We start from the raw sequence: 18,304 nt of genomic DNA, 5'->3' as shown, positions 1-18,304 counted from the left end.
ATCCAGCGAGACTCCACATTAAACAACACGTCACCAGCGATACTCAGATTCCCCAAAAAATTTCAGCTTGTTCTCCAATTCCATTTCAAAATTCTATTTCTGGAAATCAAGATTATAAAGTTCTGATGTTTCCAATTTGAAAAGAAATAATTGCATCAACTTTTTATGGATTCAGATCATTAAAAATTAGACTCAACGATGTTTATATATATTGTGTCTGCATAATGAATCAATTCATGCGAAACAAAGGCCCATTTATCAGACGAGAGTGGCTGCATGGCAGAAACAGGGAGACTCCCTTTGTCCTGTGTAAACTTCCTGCTGTTTTATATGCGTCCTGGGGTCAGGGGTCAGCTGACTAATCTGCGACACGCTCGGTCATCAGCACAGTAGAGTTCAATTTGCTCATCTTGATGGATGACGATCTTAATGGTGGGCTTAGATATACACTCTGCAAACACTGCATTAGCTGGAAGTGTGGAAACATAACATTTGCTAACTGATTACACAGAACTTTGTTCCAGCAGTACTTCATGTAATGTGTGTGCTGTGTGATCTTAGTAACTGTGATGATGCACTTACTTTTTGATCCAGCGTCCTCACGAGGTCAGATTTCCAACAGATCCCAGAATCCTCATTGTGCTGATGCGATGGACGACAACATGATACAAAAAGATTTTAGAAAACCAGCAGCGATATTTACTGGCAGTAATAAAACTTCCTGCAAAACTAATCACATTCACATCAACCTCAACTGGACTTAGCAATTTATTTGCTAACTGACATGATGCACAAACACTTAACATGCTAAACACCAGCATGTTAGCATTAATGTCACATATGCAAGGTTTTTAGAAATGAATTCAATTTCCTTACGGTCTTTCGTGGAGGCAGATGGACGAATGAACAGAGGAGCAGGCGAACAAAGTAAAACAACTCAATTAACTCAGGTGAAGCACATCAGGTCGGAGCAGGAAGGAAACCAGACACAGACAGGAAGGAAATAACACAGACACGAGAGAAAAGAAGCTTCAGAATAAGACAGGTGAGAAAGTAAAGTACAGAAACATGAAAAACAGAGATTCAGATATTCTACAGAAACTAAGTGAAGATCCTGACAACGTCCCACTGAGTTCAACATCTTTTGTTTCTCGTTTCATTAGACAAATACTCGCTTTTGTTGTCGTTTCATTTCCTGTTCTCACGTGTCTCCCAGCTTTTAATGGTCCACACCTTTACTTGATCACTTTACCTGCCCCCCCCTCGTTCATCCTGCTTCTTGTGTCCTCTGCCGTGTATTCTGTGTTTCACCTCATGCTAATGTTGCTTTCCACGGTTTGTGACTTTTGGTTTCTGGAGTTGTGCCTGTTCCGGACCCACTTCCTGCGCGCGACCACCTGTTTTTCGACTAAAGTCTTTTTGAACTTAACATTTGCCTCCTGTGAGTTTCTCTTCCTCTGAGTCTCAGTTTGCTCCAGAAATGTTACACAAAGCTCAAAATGCAGACTCACAAAGTCCCGCACATCCGTTCAGCTTGTTCAAAACATATAAATGCAGCTTTGATTTGACTTTATTGACTCTTTTCCTGTGAGATTTATGAGAGCTGCAGCGATTTCAATAAAGCAACATAAACTACAGATTGTTAAACTGAATGAAGTCATGCAGGCTGCCGACATGCTTGTGCTTCTAAAGACCGAGCCAATCGATCTTTGAGTGACACCCTGATTGCGGCTCAGACAGTTTAATCAATAAACTCAGGATTACTCGTAAGAAATACGTCACCTGATTAACTGCAACTTTTAATTATCCTCTCTGCTTTGCTCGATGGGAGGCGGAGTTTTGAAAACCGAAACACTGCTTTCAACCCCCCCCCCTTTCAATACATAAATACATGCAGTGGTTTGAAAATGTCGCATGCCGTCTTTCATATTAAAGTTTTTCAGCACCAGTCGTTTCTTGCCAATTGAAGGCGAATTAATAAAATACAGGAATATCACCTAACTCTGAGCAGACCCTCCCTCGTCTATATCCCTCTGAGTTGTTTGTTGCTTTTTCTGCCTCACGACAATTCAATTACAACGAGGGTCGCTGACCTGTCACTCCCCATTTTCTTGATTACCTCGGCGGGGTGACCCCCTGCAGAACATCTAAACATTCAAGTGGGGATGACTTCAGGTCCAGATCAATAATCAAAGCCAGTGCACGTCTGCAGACCAAAAGAACTGCACCGCCCCAACCTCCAGGGAGCGTCCCAGGAAAGAGGAGGAGGGCAGCAGCAGCAGCAGCGAGAGGCCATATAGAGAGAAGATGTTTAATTAGTTCCATCCTCTGAGTGCCAGGGGACCGTCTCCAGCCCAAGTAGATGAATAGTGCTAATTAGGTGAGTGAAAGATCAGGGATACTCGCAGGTAAAGCCAATCCAGGCTCTCATTGATTGGGCTTGCATTTAACCGGTGGACTCATTTTCCCAGGAGGAGTGTGGGGGTGTAGGTCTGTCTGCTGCAAGTGGGTCCATCCTTAGAGCAGGAGACGGTCTGCTTTATAATAAATAAACTTTATCTAGATTTACCTTTCAAGACATAGTTTAAGGTGCTATTCAAGTTTTAAACAATAGAAAACAGTTACAAAGCAATTTGAAGATCGCACAGCCATAGAACTCAGATGCAGAAATTAAAAAAGGAACTTGATTTATAAAATCTTTTATTCCTGGAGGCTTAATTTCATCAGTGAATTATTGTGGACAAATGCACGATCAGTATCACGAAGAAAGGAGCGTTTCCACCACGTGAGCTGAAAGAGGAGAGGAGAAGAAGAAAAGAGGAAAAGAAAGAAAAAGATATGCAGTCAAAAAACAACAACAACATAAACCCCCCAAAAATAATTGCATTTGAAAGGAGCCGATGTGAAGTAGCTGCTCGACTCCCGGAGCTGACAGCCTCTGCAGCCTGTTCCAAAGAAAACCTGTTGTTTATTATCAGCTGAAACACGAAGCCACAGAATGGTTAATGCGCTGCACTTATATACACTCCTCTCATCCAATCCACCGCTCAGAGTGTTTTATACACGACACGACGTTCACTCACTCACACACACGCTGATGATAGAACCATCACGGGTCATTTGGGGATCAGTATCTTGCCCGAGGACACTTTGACATGCGGACTGAACCGCTGAATATTATTTAACAAAACATTAAAGGGACCTGGACATAATTTCACTCACTCTCTGTTACGTAAGAAAAGATCATGAGCGAATCTCTGAGAGAAAAACAAAATAATCTAGAGCAGCCTCGAAGCTTTTGCTTCTGCCAAACACTTTTTAAAGGCCACGTTGACCAAAGTGCTGTTCAGCTAAAATACGGGAGATAAAAAAATAAAACTAACGGCCAAGAAGTCATGATTTGTCTGTTGCTTCTGTATCCGTGTGTTTTCAGAGGACTGGAAATGAACGAACAGAATGCTCCGTCTGTACTTGTGTGTAACGTTGAGTATAAATAGACCTCGAGGATAATCAATGTCACTGAATCAGCATATAAATAACATGTACGACTTCGCTGTCAAATTTTATCAACTCACTTTAATGGATTATGGTATTTTTTATTTACGGACGTTTAGGTAAAGACCTGCGACAATTAATCTTCCTGCAGTTCGAGCTATATCTATGCTAGCTGCAGTTTATTGGCAGCTCTGTATTTACTGCACCCCCCCCCCCCCCCCCCCCCCAATGCACAGCATTAGTGCTCACTGAGAAATAATGCAAATGAAGTATGTGATCCGTTTGAGGTCAACGCTAACAAACCATCAAATTTATGTTGATTCATTCAGTTTCTCCTGGTTTTGTTGTTTCTGTTTGATTAAATGCAAAGTTCATCAGGACCAGAAACACAGATGAGAAGCATGTGCCCGCCTGTGTTCCCAACGCCGCTGACGACCCCGGCACCTGCAGCACACGAGGATTTCCTGGGTATAGTCGGAGGAATTTGATCATAAAGGCTCGTATTTTAAAGGAATTCCCATCAGCGACAACATTCCTGAGCCCGTTAAACACAAACTAAAGATTCTCTGTGGAAGAAGAAAGATGCCACTTGTTCCCTCGCTGTGACACTGAAGTCAAAGGTTCCGAGCATCTGGAGAAGAAACGGGTTGAATGAGGTGGAATTCTGCGAGAGAAAAGAAGCAGTGGACATTCAGGCCACATCCATGCGACTATGTTTTAGTTTGAAAACACCACTTTCAAACTAAAATCTGTTTTAATCCTCTATTACATGAACCATCACTTCCACTGGGGACGCAGTGTGGATCCCTGGTGTTTCTGTAGCATTTTTCAAATCATAATGAGATGGTGTGGATGTCGCCTCAGTCCCACATTTCATAGCGATTGTGTGTGTGTGTGTGTGTGTGTGTGTGTGGGTGCTGTGTGTAGTTGTGCCATCAAACTGAAAGCATCTGCGGAGCCACTTTGTGAAGACAAACATCTGTTTCTTCAAAAATCGGACCGTTGTAAACTGCGACCAGGGGACAATAAATCTCAGTTTTCTTTGTTTTCGCTCAGCTCTTCGTCATCAGCATGTTTCTGCAGGAAAAAAACAAAGCCGCGTCGAGACAATGCAGGGAGCGGAGAACGTCCAGGGTGAGGACGAGGACACTTGCCAGCTGTTTATTTTACCTCCGGAGTGCTTATGCGGATGATACACGACTCGGAGGGTGCAGAGAAATTAGAGTGTAAGCAACGAGCAGGTTAACGGTTGGTATACGGCTCCCAGGGGCCCTGTCCACTTCTTCACAGTCAGTTTAACACCAAACATCACGGGGCAGGCAGGCGGTGCCTCTGTTGATCTGGTCCGAGCTCGAGTCCACACACACACACACACACACACAGAGACACATTTTCTCTTAATAACAAACACTCCTATTCCCTCGTTCTGACACTTCGTTTCCTGAGTGTGTTTATGCCAAAGCGCAGGGTCCATTTAAAGCAAACCAAGATGGCTGCAGTGAAAACAAAGCTGACAGGCCCAGGCATTAGTTCTCCTCTGAACAGGGAAACGTGCCAGCGTTCCGAGCTGTGCCGACCTGCATTCATTTACAGTCAAGTGTGTTTGAGCCCCTGCCACCTGCTGCTGCTGGATCACTTACCACTGATCTTGAGAGTTCAACGGAAGCGAGGCTGAATATCAACAAACATTCATTTTGTAAAGAGGAAATCAAATGTTTCATCGTGTTTACACGGCGGATTACACCCACGAGTCCACCTCTCGAGCCTCGGCTGTTAACTCATCGCTCTCAAACAGGGAGGATCTGGTTTCACGGAGTCCCGCCAGGGTCTATCTTTGGCCCACACTTACTTCAGAAATCGCTGCGGGGATAAGTTTGCAAATTTGCGGAGCTATATTAGGAGGAATTCTTGGCTGCGGCTTTTCTGCAGAGCACAATTCTGAATATCAGCTATGAAACTCAATACGAAGGTTTAAATCAAAAGCTGAAAGGAGCCAAAACGCCAGGATTGTGTTACAATGAATGAGGAATAAAATGACTCTGTGGTTGCGCGATGCAGAGCTGAGCGTCATCAGTCTTTCCTTTTCCAGGGTGGTTGGGGTCAGAGAAACTTTGAACTTCAGTGATTTGGGGGGGTCTCGCTCTCTTCCTCCTTCTGCCATAACATTGCATTAGCAGACCTCTGATGTGAACAGGAGACGTTCGCCTGAATGTGCAGATCAGTATTAGGAGAGCAGCTCCAGACAACACACACGTTACACATCAGAAGCACTTCACAATCAGAACACGATCCTCTGTCGTCGATTTCCTCTTTTTTAAGAGGCCTCTGTTAATCCTATATGTCTTCATTCAGGAGCTATGTGGAGAACATGAGATGGAAAATGCCATTAGTCACGGCCGACGTTTCGAGAAACGGTGACGGGTTCAAATGTGAACTGCTGTTCTGGTCCTCCGCCAAGTGGGTACAATGGTGTTTACAGCAAGACGGAGAGATCCGACTCACACAGCTGAAGCCTGATTTAATTACCTCCAGCAGGGAGGTTATGTTCTCACCCCTGTTAGTTAGTCTGCTGGAAAATACTGAAAAAGATTTCCATGAAAAGAACTCGTTCAGTCTGAGCATGGATCTGGACAAAGGGGCAGATAAGATAAGATATTTCAAAATTCCAAAAGTGATGGGACATAAAACTGAAATAAATAAAAAGAGCGGACTGCAGAATGTATTTTTGATTTAAAACCTTTAAAATCCTCACGCAGACAGAAAATATGTTTAAGTTTCACCCTGTGAATGTAAAAGATGTTTAGAGAGTAGGTGAAATAATACAATGATTTAATCTCACAGAGGACGTGCTCTTCACACGGCAGCGTTATCAATCACTCGCACGCCGTCATTCTCAGGCTTTCAGGCTCCGTCGGGGGACGTTCCACCTGTGGCTGCACTGAACCAAGCCAAATCAAATTAGAGACCTGGGGAGACGAGTGTTGAAACCTCGGCATACCACAACTCCCATGTGAATCATGCACCTCCTCATAACAATGTGCGATAAGCCTCCAGGAGGGTACGGGAGCATGAGTGTGCAGCCCACGGCTCGGGCCAATTTTCTCCCAGCGACCTTATCAAAAGACGTTATTCCCTGCAAATCTATTCCGGTGGGAAAGTATCTCAGAGCTGGGATTGTTGTGGGAACTGTTGGCTTCACTTGTGTGAGATAAATAAACAGGAGATTAACAACAATCCACACAACACTGTCTCACTCATACCTCTGACCGAGTGTCCCAGCTGTTGGGATTTTCTTCTTGTGAAACACTGAGTTGATGTTTGGAAGCCGGAGAGCCGGAGAGCCGGAGGCTGATTTCACCAGGACCCCGCCCTCGTCCACGACGTGTACAAAAAAATGCATCCCACCTCCATCCACCCGTCTGTCCCTCCTCTCTGCAGCTCACCTCTCTGCTTCACTCAGTGAATATTAAACAGCTGCATTAGCCACATTAAAACAACATGGCCGTGATGCAGAGTCGTGTTTTCTACTGATGAGCTGCTATTCTGCTTGTATGATGGTTTTATATGAATCTACATCCCGACCATACAAGGTGGTGACACTTAAAGCAACACTACGCAGCGCTTCAACCCTAAAACAGCAGCTTCATTAAAATGAGTTTGATGGTTCAGTGACTGTGAGTTTGGAGAATGTTTCCTCTTCGCCCTGTTATTGCTCTATGTAACTTTGGTGAGTGGGTTCGATCTCCAGTGTTAACAAAACGAACCACCGTGTCTGGCTGCAGAGGGCGCTGTTGCTCAGTGAAAATAACATTGTGTTAAAATCCCCCTCTCATCACCGGCTGCAGCTCGTACATCATCTTCTAAAACATCTTTCATCTAAAGTCACAGTCTTCGTCCTGTTTGCTCATGAAAAGTACATTTTCCACATGAACACATTGTGTCCGAGGATCTTCAAAGCTTGGACTCTGCCCTGTTCGGGCTTTTTGCGGAATTATTTTTTGCCAGTGGAATGTTTTTAATGGTGTGGCTGCAGTGTTTGATGTCTGAGATCAAGATCTTGAATTATTTTCTCAAAACATCCGAGAAGCCGACTCTAAGTTTTACTTTAAATCATCTGACCGGGCAGAAAGAGAGGACAAAAAAAAAAAAACCCAGTGGATCTTTCAGAAGTTTTATTATGGCAGGTTGCCGTGCGGCCATTTGTGAAACACGTGGTTAAAAGGGACCGAGTTGTTTGATTTGGCGCAGAAAAAGTCGTGAGTGTGTATGTTAGCGACGTGCTGCCGCGGCTCGTCGGTCCCGTTTCGGCGAGCAGAGAAAGATGTGAGGCGTGAAAATATGTCTGACAGCTGCTGGGGGAGAAAACATATGCAGCTGATAAGCTTGAGTTAAAACAACTGCGTGTTCAGCTGGAGGTGATCACAAAATATTTCCACCAGGAGACACATTCCAGCGCTGACAAGATTCAGCTCCAATTAAGCCACCGTAAAAAAAATAAAACACTCCTGCAGAACAAGAGGAGGAGAAATCAAAGAGGGAAAAAAAACACAGCGCTGCTCTTCATGTCTTGTGGCTGCAAAAAATATAATATTGTAACGAGCACAAGAGCTTTGAATGAAGCTGTACAGCTTCCACACAAGCACAACATGGAGGAGGAAGAGTATGAGAAGGATATTATACATGTTTGTGCACATTACGTCCATTTTGACTCTGTCTTCCTCATTAAATCTGCACAGAACCTCAACTGAAGTCAAAATCATGACCTCAACCATGAGTGAGGATCCAGTCAGATTTGGATATGCCGCCACCTAGTGGGGATGTCGAGATTACAATCAAACATATCCACGTAGATGTGACAGAAGTTAAATAAAGATGCTAAATTGTGAATATATTGTTCAGGCAGCATTAATGATCTCCCTGTGGTTTTTATTATGATAAAGGATGAAGGTGAAGTCTATTGAAAGTTTTATGGCTCATTACATAATAACTGAAGGGCTGTTCATGTCACTGTTAAAAAGGAAAAGGAGAATTTACAAGCTCGTTTGATGAGACTTTTATTTGCAGCGTAATGAAACAAGTTATGGTTTTATTTCTGATAAATGTGTTTGTTGCAGCTTTATGTTCTTTGTGTCTGGGAACAAAGCTGCTGCTGCTACAAATCATTGTCTTTATCTTCACTTTATCTTCATTTCAAATCAGATGAGACTTTAGTGGAAAAATGTGTCGGCGTGCCAAACGAGAGATGAAAGTGAAGTGATGTGACCGAGGAGGGAGGCGTTCACAGACCTCGGCTTCAGAAATGTGTACGATTAGATCGCAATGATTAAAGCGAGATGTGGTCGTGAGGGATTGATCACTGTGTGCATGTTAAACAAGGAGAATCAACACAGGGGAGAAACAGCACATGGGCTGGGTGCAGAGTGAAGAGATCGAGCCCCCTGGGGTGGGTGTTCTTCAGCACAGTGCACAGGACCAAGGCTCCGGGGCCGTCACAATACAAACAAGTCTGTTTGGTGCTTGGAGCCTTTATGAAGTCAACAGGGTGGAAACAGGCTGTTAGGAAACTCCCTGGGGTCGAGACACCGGTGGTGGATGAAGGGATGTGGAGAATGTTGAGGATCGGACCGAGAGGAGACGAGCAGCCTCGGCTGGGCTCGACCAGGGCTCTGGAGGGGGAGAGTGTGGGGGAGTGGGGTCGACTGTCAGCGAGAGAGAGGAGAAGGTTGTGTTCCATCTTCATGTTCTTTGACCGGGGGCCTGGGAGAGGGGCCAGATTTTTAAGAGGTTGACAGCAACGGCCTCGATAGGCTGATGGAGCTCGAGACAAAATGTAATTGGATTATACCCCCGACAGTCAGCTGATTGGATGAGTCGGGGAGAGAGGGGGAGAATGACGGGGGTGTGGAGAAAGTTTTCCTGATTGAAACTACACAAAGATTCATGAGTGAGCACTTCTTTATCTCCTCCATCTTTTGGGTCAGGACAGTGTTTATCTCAGCACATGATATTAAATCCATCCATCCATGATATTATGTCCTAATCTGCAGAGAACGTATCATCTAATCTTACATTAACATCACAAATGGGCAGAAACATATTGGATATCAGACGACAAAGTTATATTAAGGACATGAGAACCCACGAGACGGCACTTCCCTCTGCAGCCACTTGGTGCCGCTCTCTCAACATGCTTCCTGCTGCCCAGTGCATGTGTGTGACATTTAGGGATAACACACTCAGTGGATAGAATATTAGAAACTCATTCATCATAAAGGACACTGATAAGTCAGTAACGCAGAGTAAAGCCTCATCCCTCTTATTAAATCTGCACCGCGATCTGAGCGGAGGAGGAGAGCAGTAAGGGAGTCGTTGTGAAAGTTTTTAACAGGATTAAGTTGTTGCAAAAAAGAGACAGTGAGTCACTCATATTTAACATATTCAGTTTGGGCACAGAGGAGAATTTAATGAATAGTTCTGCAAAGACACTCATCTACAGCAAGCTGGGTTTTTTCAGGACTATTGTGCTTTTTACCAGAAGCAAACACCCACACAACAAGGTGAGAAAACCGAGGTTTGAAATGTGGGAACGCTTTAATGAAACTCGCTGCTGTCAAACTCGACACCGGGAATAAAAATCCTGAGCTCTACACTTTCCCTTTCTCTCAATATCCCCACTTCTTTCACGCTCTGTCAAGTGGAGGCCAGAAACATCCCAGACCTCATCATCATCATCGTTAGAGCGGTGCACGGACTGAAGGCCTGTCCCCTGTCTTGGAAGGAAATTCGTGCACCACAGTTTTCTCCCCCTCATCAATCAGACCTCCTGAGTCAGCGCAGACGAAACACGGGCGACAAAAGAGACAGAAAATCCTGCAAGATAACACAGAGGGACCATTCTGTCCAAAGCTGTGATGGAATTGTGAAACCAGAGCAACCAGGCGTTTACTCTCTATCTGCTCCAGCTGCACAGAAGCCTATTACAGCAAGTAGCTACTTCCCGACATGAGAGTGGCAGCTGTGAAGCAAACCTCCTACAGTTTACTGTGATTTACTGTGAAATGAGCAATCAGACGTACTGATGTACACACACACTCCTCAGTGCAAATCTGTGGGATTCATTCAAAGGGTTTTTACTGGAAGATCAAATGAACCGAGTTGTGATTCACACACATAGAAAAAGGCATCGACTGTGCACAGGCAGCAGTGGAGGATCTGCAGTGACACTCAGAGGAGCGCAGACCTCCGCCAACGCCCCTTAAATTCAACCAAGCTGCACCGAATGGCACACGCTCAGATATCAGTTCTCAAAATACGTCTTTTTTTTCCATCAACATCCCTGGAAAATAAATAAAATCATGCATTTTGTCTAGATCCACGCCAAGATGTAATTAGTTCTTTCATTGGCCCTAGATCATGATCCTTCTCTCAAGTTATGTGGAAAAATCGGTTGATCGGTTTTTGTGTAATCGCTGTGACAAACAAACAAACCCTCCAACAACACATAACCTCCTCGTAACGTTTATATAAACAGTTACAACTGAAATGGCCATTAAATCAAATTATTTTTAACCTGTAGACATTTAAAATTCTTGTGACACGCGTTGGTGGACACACAAAGGAAATGAAAACACAAAATTGCTAATTTCATGAATCAGATTAAATGGAAGTAGTTCTGGAAGTAGTGAAGTTTAATGCACAGCAGCATTTCAGTGTTAAACTTCATACACGGCACCATTTCCTGTTAGAAACAGTAACGTTTATTGTTCTGTTAAGCGTGAAAATGGATTATTTTAAATTCGTTCAAATCTCTAACTGGCTTTTGCAAACGTTGTGTTGTAAGTGAGTAAGATGACGTAGAGCTAAGAAGTGTAATAGTACATAATGTTTACAGTCAGGCGATGATAATTACACACATGAGCACGAGAATGAATTGTACATCTTCTCGTTCTACCTCAGGAGGGAGTGAGGTCTCTCTGAAGGGCTCTGAACAGCTGGATCACTGCGTCCGTCCAGGCCTCCCTCTGCTGCGTGCTGCTGGATCCAGCCAGCGTCTGGGCGGCGTACACCAGGGTCAGCACCGTCCTCTCGAACTCCTGCCAGCTCAGACGCTGCCGGCGCCCGGCCAGCTCTGCTGTCAGACGCCGGATGTCGGAGAGCCTCTTGGGCAGGACGTCCTCGCAGATGACATCCAGCTTTTCCACGCACCTCAGGGAAGCCAGCTCCTCATCTGGGATCAGCATGGTGTTGTCTCCAGCTTCTATCTGCATCCCAGCGAGCAGGATCTGGGAGATATGAGACATTTACATTTACAAACACAGAAACGCTTTGTGCAGACGTACACACTGATACCAAAGAACTGCTTCACCTACTTGTGACACCAGGATATTAATAAATACTTCAATGCCAGGAAGACGGAGTAAACACATATTTCACATTTGTGCTAATGATTAGCATGTGCACACAGTGTTTTCATTCTCCTCTTTGTCTGACAGGAGCTTTCAGCTGCTGAACGTTAAGAGAATAATTTTTTTTCCCTTTTGCATATTGAGAATGAAAAATGTTCAAGTAAAACTAAATGAGAGGAAAAGTTGCAAGAATTAAGTTGAAATGTGGAGATGCCAGCGTTTCGTCTTTCAGAGCTCGTGTGGATTCTTTGTGGCTTTCGGCTCAATCTCTGATCACCACTGAATTTAAATTGTAAGCACAGGGTTTCTTTACGGACTGTGAAGAACAAGTTCGTTTGACATATTTTTAAAATGTTGACTTTAATCTTGAACTTTATTTCCTAATGTTTAAATTTTGTTCATATTTTTTCATCATTTCAACCTTTTTTGATATTTTGACTTTATTTATTCTCAATATGCTGAATAAAAAATGAATGTAGTTCTACTTTATTCCAGACATTGTGCCAGACTTTTCTGACTGTTCGACTTTACGCAAATGCGAAACGGAAAAAAACAAAATGTTCCTCCACTAACTCTTTTTATTGTGTCCTGTTCCAATTATCTTCCGAAGAGTGTGGACCACACGTGTGTGATTTGGACGCTTCACTACATATTCAAACGAGCTTCCTGCGAAGAACCAAAGTCATTTAACCCACAGGATCCAAACCGACCTCAAAAAGCAGGTTGACGTCGTCCACCGAGCGCTGGAACGTGGGGTTGATCAGCGAGTACGTCTCACGCTTTATTCTGTACGCAGACGGAAACAGAGCTGGAACACAGGGGAGGAGGAAAATCAGATTAGAGCCATTGTGGCATGCGTGTGGGTGGGCCAGAGGTTGAGTCAACACAGATTCATTACTGCTCAAATATTATGCAGGCGGGAGAGAACCCGGCTCCAGCTGAGCTGAGAGGAATTGGTCTTTGACCCGAGCCGAGCGACAGATGCTCCTATTTATTAGTGGCGGTGCATCCAGAGGCACCTGTGCAGGTCAGGCAGGTGTTTTTTTGACATCTTCACATTTTAAGTCCATATATATGTGACAGCCCAGCCCTCCATCCTGTCAAATACATTAAGCTCCAAAAAAATTCTCTTATAAACAAAACAAAACAAAAAGTTAGTATAAAAATGCTGCATAGAGTTGAGGGGATGTGCAGACTTGTGGGTTCATCACTATGATATAACAAAACTCCATTAAAACACAAAATAAAGAATATTTTGGATTAACTTGTACATCTCTTTGCAATAAACACATTTATATTTGCATTTTATCTTCACTGCTATATTTTCTTACACTTAATTTGCAATACTCACTTAAATGACTTTTTATACCATTCACCCACTGAAAATGATTCAAAAGAATTATTCAACAATATTTTTTATTTAACTATTTATTAATCTTTTGATTTTGTGTCTTGAAAAGCAAAAATCGTGATAAAAGCTAATTTCTCTAAATTCCGAATGAAATCAGACGGACACAGCTCGGTCCAAGGAGAAGTTAGTGAACGAGCCCGGATCTAACAACAGCAGTAATAGTGAGCAGATATTCCCACAATGGAAACTCTCTGCGGGTCAAATCTAAACAAGGCTGAAATAAAAAGAAGGAAGATCACGTTCACATTTTCAATTCAACATGTTTCTAACACACACACACACAGATCTTAATGAGGTATAGAATATAAACACAGAGTTCGGTCGGCCCTTCAGTGGCATCTACTGCGAGCTGCCGTGCCAGTTCTGCAGTAATGATCAGCCCTGCTGCCCACAGCCTCGCAGGCCAGATACATTTAGCTTTATGGCGTTTGTGAAGCGAGCCAACGCCACATGCACTGGCTGATCTCCCCGTGTACCTGCCTCCTGCTTGGGCGACTGCCAGTCTCCGCTCTGGCTTCACTCTCACAATCCAGACGCCGTTGAGAACGTAAAGACAATCTGTGGCTCAGTGTTTCGGTGTTAGAATTTTACAGCCGGACAATTAAGTGCATATGTGTCGTCCTCATAAACCTTCAACTCTTCAACCGTCCCCACCCAAGCAGGGCCGCAGCCAGAACCCAGCCCCCTTTACAAAGGGCTGAATGTGTGTATATATATATTATATTGAACATTTCATATTTGTTTTGAGATAATTGGTTTTAAAAACGCTATTATAAGAAAATCTAAAAACTAAAACACGCTCTAACCTCTCCCAAACATCAGGATAGTGCAGCGCGCTTGTTTTCACCAACACGTTGTGGTGCTCGTTGAGTGAACGACTCCCGAATGTAACGCCTGTGCCCTCACATTAGATACCGAGGAGCAGAGATGCTACTCCATCACCAGGGAGTGTATGTAAACAAAACCACACCCGGGGGGAGCGCGCGCTCGTTAGAACGAGGAGGTGCAGCAGGGAGGCGACAGCTCGGAGGCCATGAACCCAGTGCTGATTTACATCTAAAATGAATAATCTGTCGTTTACATAAAACTTTTCTACAGCTCTCTTTCACCGTCCTTAAATGTGAAGCAAAGTGCCGGTTTCATGTTTCTAACAGCAGCAACAGCAGTTTGGAATAAAAGGTCGTTGCAGGCGAGCGCTCATGTGGTTGGCGGAGGATCGGTGGAGACTTAGAAAACGGGTCGAGGATAAAGAATAACAGGTTTGGAGAAGAATCAGTTGAGTCTTGCACATTTGTAAAAACAGGTAGCAGAAGATTCAAATGGCTTAGGGGCAAAATGGTTGAGCTGAAAGCAAAGTTGACTGAAGACAGAGAGACGGGAACGCTGAGGCTGAGCTGCACCGCAGACGATCTGGCAGGGAAGCGAAGGAAAGGGGAAGCTATAAATAGTGAGGAGCTGACGGAGGCATTGGGAGCAGGTGCACAGGTAGGCGTGGAGGTCAGGTGATGAGAAGCCGAGGGCGGGGGGGGGGGGGGGGGATCTGAAGCCTCTGGAAGGACATGGAAATTAGTGGGTGTGTCTGAAATCCCTCCATTGTTCATGCGTTCACTTCTTCCTGCAGACACTGGTTCACTCCGTGATGAGCAGTAAGTAGAGACTTGAACCTGTGAATCATTGTCATCTTGTGTCATCGCTGACAGGAGCAGAGTCGTACGGGTGTCATTTTTTTTGCTGGATCTGTAAAACGTAGCATTTCGAGTGCATAACAGTGCACAGGCAGTAGTTCTCCTGCTCCTTCTTTGGAATTATTCACGACACATATACAGAGAGGGAATGTCACCCTCAGAAGTCAGAGACACAAATCACCGGCTCTCGCTTGATCTTCAAACTCAAGCAAACTGGTCGTAAACTGAACATAAAGATGGACGACAGATGAAACGTTGTGCAGTGAGCCTCTGAACAAACAGGATGCTCCTCTCGACCTCTGCGCTCGTGCTGTAGCTTCTCTCAGCAGTGAAATCATCAATAAATGCTAGTGAGCCACTTCCACTGGCTCCAGTACAGAACCACCGCCACGATGGGCACACTGTCCCCCTGCCTCTATGTCCACATGTTGATTTATGTACTTTGTTCCAGAACTTATGGTTTCTTCTCTTATGCTTCTGTGAACTGGCTGTTCTGTCTTTGAATCCAGAACATGGGGTTCTGGTCGTGAACTATTCTCCTGGTCGTTGACCAGGGAACACGCAGTCCTACGTCCTGGAATGCAACCTCGACCTGCTGTGAGGTCATAAAAGGGTTTTTCTTCTTCCCCGACATCCATTCATCCACTAGCTTTGTTCTCCTCAGCCGACCAGCTTGTTCCACATTTCCTAGTTTTCCCGTAAATACTTGCTTTTATATCTTCGCCAAGCAGATCATGTTTTCACTCCAGTGGTTTGGTTTGTTGGTTTGTCGGCAGGATTACCCAAAAATAACGACTGAAGGCTTGTTTATGCTGCTTTTACAGAGACGCGTCCATTTTAAACAATGTAACTGTCACCGCACACATACTTTCATGCGTCCATTAGATCGGCATGGTTGGTGAATCAATATTACAACACAGAAGGGCAGTGAAGCGCTCTGACGACAAACATGGCGACGGAGGAGCAGCCGCGTTCGAAAATGGCGACTGTCCAATCCGTCCTATACCCATAAGCTTTCAGAAGACGTGCACAAAGACAGACACAATCGATGCAGAGCACGGGCAGAAGGCTCCATCTGTTTCCATAAACGTGTCTAAGGTGAGAATAAATTAGCCTTAAACGGATTTCCACAAAACTTGGTGCAACGCAGGCCAAGAAAGAACCTCGCTCAACCCTGCCAGCTCTTTTGTTGAAATAAAACATCTGCTCGAGACACATTTAGCAGCCAAGTGTCCAATTACTCACCAACATTACGTTAATTGATATTTTTACATCATTTTAAAGTTGAAGATTTAATATAGATGTCCTTCTTCACAACATGTCAGCTTCCTCCAGCTGCTCGCTCTGCGCCCACTCATCCATCTTGCCTCCCCTCCCTCCTCCAATCCTCCAAACAATCAGCGCAGGCTTCCCCCGGTGTCATTATGCGCAGGCAGGGAACATGTAATCTCCCGCTAACGGCTTGCAAAGAGATGAGGGAACAACAAAGATTCATTAATTAGGAGAGGTAACTCCTGGCTGGAGGGATGTCTTGATGAGAGAGACACAGAGAGAGGGAGGGAGTGTGAAGGAGAGAGGGGGGGAAAAAACAAACAACAACAAAATGGACGTTAAGAAGCGAGTTGAAAAGGACACAGGAGAAAAGGAAAATCTTCGCCGCAGTGGCTCCATCTTCTGCTAAGTATTTCAAATCGCCTCCAAATGATCGTTACAATCCAAACAAACAATGTTATTATAGAGAGTCAGACACAAAATCCACTATTTACAATGTAAACACAGACTTCAACATCGATCCTCGCACTGTGAGCCCAATCTGTGAGAGGCTGAACTGTGAGAAAACATATTTAACATTCTCAGAGGAACAGGGGGGGGGGGGGGACTGGAGAAACCAGATCATTGAGCTTAAAATAAACTTTACCACCGATGTGAGACCGTTGCAAGAACCTTTACGAAAGGTTTTTGACAGGGTATTACACTACATTGATGCTACGTTCGCACAACGAGAGTCCAGGAGTTTTCATTGAGAAAAGAATGTGCAAAGCCGCCGTCCAACGAGGATATAGCACCAAACTAAGCTAAGCTAATCCTGGAGCTGCATGCAGCAGCTCAGGAGATATTTCCCTCAGGAGCTGGTGGAGACCAAAGCAGAGACATTAGTGACATGAGCACTGGAGACTCCATGAGGATGCTAGTGTTGGTTTGTGTCTGGATTTAATAAAAGGAATGTTTGCACTGCTCCAAAGTGAAACAAGGAAACAAATAAATACAACAACAAAGATCCCGACTCTTAGAAAACAGCTTCGTTATGAAACTATGAGTCACATAAGTATTTTTTATTGAATAATGACATAAAAATACACAAAATAACAGCCTCTGATTCTGTCGGTGGCCCTGCTCCTGAAGCATCTTGTGTTTTTTCCAAAGAATTGAAGGAATTTCCTCAGTGAGTGGATCCAGTAACATCAGGCCAGTCGTTTTTCACTGGAAAATGATCTGTTGACATCCATCATGTCGCAACGTCTCTAATATCTCGGAGATTAACACGTTCTTTCATGGAAGCAAAGACGTGCGACAAAAACAAACCATCACACTTGCTGATTTTCCATTTTCTAACTTTAATAGTAATAAAAACAGTGTTTTAAATGAGGATTTAAACACACAGAAATATTTTGTGATGTTGACTCGCGGCCTGTGAAGGTAAATAGAGACTTGATGTGTTCGTGGAGCGGATGAGGGCACCTACCTCTCCTGTGGTGCTGAGTGGCTGCCAGGTAGACGGACAGGTAAACAACGGCGAGCGGAGCCCACCACTGCGTCATGTTGATGATCCTCACACTCGGGGCACAGCTCAGCACACACTCCCCTCCCGTCAGCCTCCGTCTCTCTCAAAGGAAACAGTCACAGGCGTAAGTGAGCATCGCCGAGGTGGATGAAAACGACCCGACTGTTGAGTCTCGACATCTCACATCATCCCTTCATTCACCCTGTTCATTTTTTCTGCTCACTCCTCCCTCCATTCCCTTTTGCCCTCGTGCTTTTTTCTTTTTATTATTATTATTCTCTCTCTCTCTCTCTCCCTCTCTGTGTGTGTGTGTGTGTGTGTGTTCTCCTCTCAGGCTAAGCAGACTTCCTCATCTGGAAACCATCAGGATTTGGGAAATGTCTGCCCTCTTGGCTGGACTTTTCTCACAGCTACTGGCCTGTTCAGTTTACTGAGTGACTTCTGATACGACTGACTGGATAAGTAGGTTTCTGACCGACTCGCCGACTGACGGAGCACAATGGCCTCCTCGGAGCCAGAACCAAAC

General features: G+C 44.4%; 2 protein-coding genes across 3 annotated transcripts in view; both read right to left on the bottom strand.

Moving 5' to 3' along the window:
- sema3c (sema domain, immunoglobulin domain (Ig), short basic domain, secreted, (semaphorin) 3C) overlaps nt 1–976 on the bottom strand; it is a 46,413-nt gene extending 45,437 nt beyond the window's left edge. Inside the window, exons 1-2 of the mRNA XM_069520181.1 lie at nt 877–976; nt 583–642 (exon numbers count right to left, since the gene is read on the bottom strand). The gene's annotated coding sequence lies outside the window, so the exon portion shown is untranslated. The remainder of the gene's footprint in view (nt 1–582; nt 643–876) is intronic.
- Nucleotides 977–2,683: 1,707 nt separating this feature from the next.
- On the bottom strand, nt 2,684–17,964 carry LOC109632685 (protein FAM180A). Of its 2 annotated transcripts, XM_069520184.1 has the most exons (4): nt 17,740–17,964; nt 12,611–12,708; nt 11,447–11,777; nt 2,684–2,790 (listed from the first exon to the last, which is right to left on the bottom strand). In XM_069520184.1, the coding sequence occupies exons 1-3, from the start codon at nt 17,813–17,815 to the stop codon at nt 11,448–11,450; spliced, it is 504 nt and encodes a 167-aa protein (XP_069376285.1). In that variant the 5' UTR covers nt 17,816–17,964; the 3' UTR covers nt 2,684–2,790; nt 11,447. The 2 variants fall into 2 exon arrangements, with proteins under 2 accessions (XP_069376285.1, XP_069376284.1); XM_069520183.1 differs by lacking the exon at nt 2,684–2,790 and having other exon boundaries at nt 11,165–11,777.
- Between the last annotated feature and the right edge of the window lie 340 nt (nt 17,965–18,304).

This window comes from Paralichthys olivaceus, chromosome 23, assembly GCF_024713975.1.
Source record: "Paralichthys olivaceus isolate ysfri-2021 chromosome 23, ASM2471397v2, whole genome shotgun sequence".
Taxonomy (NCBI): Eukaryota; Metazoa; Chordata; class Actinopteri; order Pleuronectiformes; family Paralichthyidae; genus Paralichthys; species Paralichthys olivaceus.
The sequence above is the reverse complement of the archived record's forward strand: the minus strand, read 5'-3'. Positions and strand labels throughout refer to the sequence as shown.

Coding starts and splice junctions, on each gene's coding strand:
- LOC109632685 (XM_069520184.1), bottom strand. CDS start 17,815: ATGACGCAGTGGTGGGCTCCGCTCGCCGTTGTTTACCTGTCCGTCTAC. Junction 12,709..17,739: donor CACTCAGCACCACAGGAGAG/GTAGGTGCCCTC, acceptor CCTGTGTTCCAG/CTCTGTTTCCGTCTGCGTAC. Junction 11,778..12,610: donor ACGTCAACCTGCTTTTTGAG/GTCGGTTTGGAT, acceptor CATATCTCCCAG/ATCCTGCTCGCTGGGATGCA.